This window comes from Narcine bancroftii, chromosome 1 (assembly GCF_036971445.1).
Source record: "Narcine bancroftii isolate sNarBan1 chromosome 1, sNarBan1.hap1, whole genome shotgun sequence".
Taxonomy (NCBI): domain Eukaryota; kingdom Metazoa; phylum Chordata; class Chondrichthyes; order Torpediniformes; family Narcinidae; genus Narcine; species Narcine bancroftii.
This window is the reverse complement of record NC_091469.1, coordinates 493,084,409-493,089,887: the sequence shown is the minus strand read 5'-3', so window position 1 is coordinate 493,089,887 and position 5,479 is coordinate 493,084,409. Positions and strand designations below refer to the sequence as shown.

The 5,479-nt window shown below is 51.7% G+C and overlaps 1 protein-coding gene across 10 annotated transcripts in view; it reads left to right on the top strand.

Moving 5' to 3' along the window:
- The window catches only part of scrib (scribble planar cell polarity protein), a 166,037-nt gene extending 160,903 nt beyond the window's left edge, over positions 1-5,134 (top strand). For 7 of the 10 annotated variants that reach the window (XM_069915156.1, XM_069915163.1, XM_069915155.1 and 4 more), the window contains 2 exons: positions 3,148-3,199; positions 3,718-5,134. In XM_069915156.1, the coding sequence (XP_069771257.1) occupies positions 3,148-3,199; positions 3,718-3,863 (198 nt within the window). In that variant the 3' untranslated portion in view covers positions 3,864-5,134. Of the gene's footprint in view, positions 1-457; positions 622-1,848; positions 1,936-3,147; positions 3,200-3,717 lie in introns of those variants that run through there. The other 3 variants (XM_069915160.1, XM_069915161.1, XM_069915159.1) reach the window with 3 other exon arrangements.
- The last annotated feature ends 345 nt before the right edge of the window (positions 5,135-5,479 follow it).

The window sequence follows — 5,479 nt, the reverse complement described above, 5'->3', positions numbered from 1 at the left end:
TGTGGGTCGGGGCTGTGACCATCTTGGGCAGTAACAGCCTCCCTCTGGTGTGCTCTCATACTCACTTCCTGACCCCTTCCTTCCACTCCTGCTCTTCCCACGTCTGAGCACGTTCAATCCAACTCTCCCGACATGATAGCTGGTAATCCAGAAGGAAGGCATTGGTAGTGTGGCCCACAGACCATCTGTTCTCTGAATCTAGGTGGGGGATGAAGGATGGCATGGCATTGTGGTTAGAATCTATCGTTACTACAGCACCAGCGATCAGGGTTTGAATCTGGCACTGTCTGTAAGGAGTTTGTACGTTCCCCTGTGTCTATGTGGGTTTCCTCCCACCCTTCAAAAACATACCGGGGGTGTAGATTAATTGGGTGAAGTTGGGAGATGCGGGCTCATTGGCCAGATGAGCCTGTGGTTGTGCTGTATGTCTATTTTTTTTCTAATTAAATTTAAAAAGGTAACAGAAATGTGCAGGAAAAGCCTCAGAGCAGGTGTGAGAGTGAAAAGATCAACTCAAGTGAAATGCGAGACCCTTACAGACAGGTTGGCTTAGCAGTTGGCGTAACACCTTTACAGCCCCAGCGATCGGGACCGGATTCAGGTTCAAATCCCGCGCTGTCTGTAAGGAGTTTGTACGTTCTCCTCATGTCTGTGTGGGTTTTCCCGGGGGGGGGGGTGGGCTCTGGATTCCTCCCACCGTCCATAACGTACTTGGGTTGTAAATGGGTGGCGTGGACTTGTGTTACTGTGCTATATGTCTAAAATTTTTAATTGATTATGCTGGGCGTCAGGAAATGACGAAGAAAATGAAACAATAGGGCTGCAGATGCTGTGATTGTAGTAAACACACCAAAATGCTGGATAAACTCAGCTGGTCTTTTTAGGATGTAACGAGCCCAAAGGACTGAAAACCGAACAGAAACAGAAATTCCCCAAGTCAATGGCTGCTTAAACAAAACTGGTTTTATTTTCTTAAAACATAATAATACGATCAAAACTTAACGTAACCTCCTCCTAATTCTAAGCACACGTAATGTGTATGTGTTCAGGAAAGTTCTTTTTCACTGTCCAATCATTCAGTTCTCACTCCTCCCAGTTCACTGGTATCGCAATTGTCCACACTGTGCACAGAATTAAACATTCATTATATTCACCAGGCTCTGCTGCTTTACCGCTCACAGGAAGGTCTTTGTTGGTTCCAGTGAGATGTTCGTGGGACATACAAACTGATCTTCAATCAGCCACTGAAGTGTCTGACTGAAGAAACTAGCCCCCTCTTGGGTTTTTCCAAAGGATAACCTCTTCTTCCAGGTCACCACCAGGAGTTCTTCCTTTCCCCTATTCCAGGAGAAACACAATAACCAGTCACCATCTCTTCAAATGACGACAGAGATTTAGAATAGGCTGAACTCAGAACTCAAAGCCCATCTTGAATGGGCTCGTGCAGCAGGTCTGCCAACTCGCAACCTTCACCACAAACTGTTGCAGAATACTCTGACAAACAATGGATGTTTTCTCTCTGTTGGCAAAACCACGTGATCCCTCTTAAGACAACAAACTTCAACCACATTTAAAACTCTGGCACCAGTTTAAAAGCTAAAGCATCCTCAGTTCTTGAGCCAGGACACTGTTCAAACCAGCTGGTCCATTAACAATTACTTGTGAAATTCTCACACACACATCCATTGTCTCTGCAAAGCCAACTGCAGGCATGAAGTCTACCCTTGCATAGCTCGTGCATGGCAAATGAGATGTTTGTTTGTGAAATGTGACCTGATAATGAATCTCAAAATTTTACTCTTGTAAGATATGTTTTATCATAATTTTATTAACTTATTCCTTCACAAGCATCTGTAGGAGACAAAGATATATTGCTGACATTTTGGGCCTGAGCCCTTCTTCACAGAAAAATCTGAAAAGGCAGAAGCAGGATGTATCAGAAAGTCTCAGAATTCAAACAATGGGGGAAGAATCCAGACCAACAAAAGGTGTTGATGGGATGTGATCAGGGACTAGGTAGAAGTTATCATGTCTGAGTGAATGGAGAGATGACGGGGGGGGGGGGAGGTTAACGAAAGCCACAGGAGTTTATATTAATGTCATTTGGATGGAGGGTGCCCAGTCGGAAGATGAGACCTCACCAACGTCTTATCCAACATTACCATAACATCCCAACTCCTAGACTCAATACTTTGATTTATGAAGGCCAAGGTGCCAATAATTCTCTTTACAACCCTGTCCACCTGTGACACCACTTTCAGGAAATTCCCAGGTCCCTCTTCTACCCTCAGTGCCCGACCATTCACCGTGTACGTCCTTTCTTGGTTTGCTCTTCCAAATTTGTCTGCATTAAATTCCATCTGCCATTTTTCCAACTGGTCCAGATCCTTTTTTGCTGTCCACAACGCCTCTGATCAAATTGTACAAGACATTGGTGAGGCCAAATTTGGAGTAATGTGTCCAATAAGACAGAAAGAGTCAATAAGACAGAAAGAGTGCAGAGATATTTACTAGGATGTTAAACCGGTTAGGACATTATTCCCTGGAGTGTAGAAGAATGAGGGGGAACTTGATCGAAGTGTTTAAAATTATGAGGGGGATGGACAGAGTAAATGTAGGTCGGCTTTTTCCACTGAGGGTGGGTGAGATACAAACCAGAGGACATGGGGTAAGGGTGAAAGGGGAAATGTTTAGGTGGACATGAGGCAGTGTCACTGAGGGAGGGGCAGTGGTGAGGGAGCCACATCTCTGCTAGAGGGAGTGTGGTCTCATGTTGCCCACGCCATACCCACCCTCCAGTCCCCATCCCATCCGTACCCACCCCATATCCACACTATTTTCTCCATTCCCCATTCCCACTCTCCCACTGTCCCAAACTCGTCCCCACCCTCCCATCCCGACAACATCCCCACCCAGTCCCCACCCTCCTGTCCCTACCTTGACCCCCATACCCACATCCCCACCTTCCCGTCCCCCATTCTCACCCTCTCTGTCCCCACTCTCCCATGCTGACCCTGTCCCCACCCTCTTATCCCCACTCAATGGGGGCTTGGTGGAGTGTGTGGTGTTTGGTGGTGGCTGCTCGCGGTGTGTGGGGTGGGAACCTGATAAACACCTGTTTCATGCTCGGTTCTTGTGTCTCTCTAGTCACCGGATCTCACCGATGATGGGCTGAACACAGCTGACAGCAGCACTGCAGGTGAGAGCTGCACTGGGGCTTCAGCGGTGAGGGTATGGGGACAGCGTTGGGGCAATGGTGAGAGCATGATCCCCATCCTCTCCCAATCTATCCATCCTCCTCCAACTTCCCCCACCCATCCTCCCACATTCCCATCACCTTCCCCATTCCCCTACCCCAACCCCATTTCCATCCCCATCCCCATTTCCATCCTCCATCCCCATTCCCCTGTCCCCATTTCCACTCCCCTGTCCCCATTCCATCCACTCATCCCCATTCTCCCCGTCCTCATTCCCATTACCATCTCCGTCCCCATTACCATCCCTGACCCATTCCCATCCTCCATTCCCATCCACCCATTCCCATTCCTCTCCCCCCCGTCCCCATTCCCATTACCCCGATCCCATCCCTCTCCCCATTTTCATCCTTCATCCTCATTCCCATTCCCCCCATCCCTATTCCCAGCCCCATTCCCATCCCCCCTGCCTTTGACCCTGGAGTCCCGTGACCCTGATGGAGTTTCCTCTCCCTTCCTGCAGGTAACCGGCTGGGTGACGATGGTCTGGACAGCGGAGAGCGGCAGCCAATGCCCACCCTGATGGCACTGGGCACCCTGGGCAGCTGCGGCCACAAACGGGCGGTGGCACCTCAGCCACGGAGTGTAGGGGCCATGGCCCCCACGTGAGCCACTCACCCCCCCCCCACCGTCTTCCTCGCCCACTGCACATTTTACAGACTCTTCCTTCCTGTCTTAGCTGAATCGGATATTAATTTGTGGCAGAGACTAATCCCGTAGGATTTTGTACCGTTTTTAACGAGGAGCTGGGTAGGGGGGGTGGGCTGTGGGAGTGTTAGAGACCCCCGGTAGTGTGATTGGGGTCTGTCCTGCAGTCTACTCCTGGGGCTTGTAGTAGCGGCAGATCCTGTGTCGGGGGGGGCGTTAGTAGGAAGTGAGATCGGAGCATCCCTCTACTCCATGGAAGGGAGAATCAGGCGGCCCAGGCGTGACAACACTGTCCCGGGACAGGGCTGATCTGCGGCTGGACAGAGAGGACCATTTCCCATTAGCCTCACCCCTGGTAGGGCCTAACACTAATTCCCTGGACTTTCACCAGGGCCTGGGTCACACTCACTGCGACACTAGGGTCACCAGAACACAGGGCAGGGTCCCAGCCAAGCACTACAGAGGGGCAGTCAGATCCCAGTCTGTGTCTGCTCCCATGTGGGGGCAGTAAGACCGTGGTCTGTGTATGAACCCGTGGGGTGGGGGGAACAGTCAGACCCTGTTCTGTGAGGGGGGGAGCAGTGAGACCATGGTCTGTGTCTGACATCTGACCCCGGGGGGGCGGGGACATTGAGACCCCAGTCTGTGTTTGACCCTGGGGTGGACAGTCAGACCCTGTTCTTTGTCTGCTTCCAGAGGGGCAGTGAGACCCCTGTCTTTCAAACCCCATGAGGGTCAATACGACCCTGACCACTGTATCTGACCCCACGGGGCATGTGAAAGGCAGTGGGACCCTGTCCTCCATCTCTTCCCCCCCTCCCTCCCCACTGCTCCTGTGGCAGTGGGTTCACTCCCACCCTCACGGAACTGGCTGGGTGCCTGGGCTGATGCTTTGTGTAGACACCCAGAGCCAGGCTTGCATAGGTTTATTGGTGCTGCTAATGGGGTGATCGAGGGGACTGCCTGTGGGGGTGGGGGAGATTGTCAGCTGCAGAGCCCAGTGAGGTCTGCACACGTCCTGCCTCTTGCTTTGGTTTGACGTTGTATGAGGGGCTTTCGGGGCATTGTGATCCCTGGAGCAGCAACTGGTGCCAGGCGTGAGGTGGGGGCAGCGTCGGCTGCAGCCCTCTGGGGCTGACCATGCATCTCAGACTGGAAAGAACCACTGTGTACAACCAAAGACCGAGACTTTCTTCTCCAGGGTTCATTAAAGGTTACTGTCATTTTACAAACGGGCCTGCTTGTCCCATCATTCTCTCGCAGACCCGCAGCTCAACAACAGACCGACACGCAACATGGTCGGAGGCGTGTCAGACAGGCCGGCAGTGTGCAGAGCCCTGCAGAGAATTTGGACGGAAGGTCCAGAGGCGGCGGTCCAGGGGCTGAGGATCCTGGGGCTGGAGGGCTCAGGGGAATATCCGGTGGCAGAGGGTTCTGGGAAATGTCTGGGATGGTCGGTCTGGGGGTTGAACGACAATCCGGGGGATTGTGTGGAACAGAGGGTTGGGAATCAGTGAGTTCCACAGGGATCTATTCTGGGACCCCCTCCTTATAATGTTTATAAATCCATGGATGAG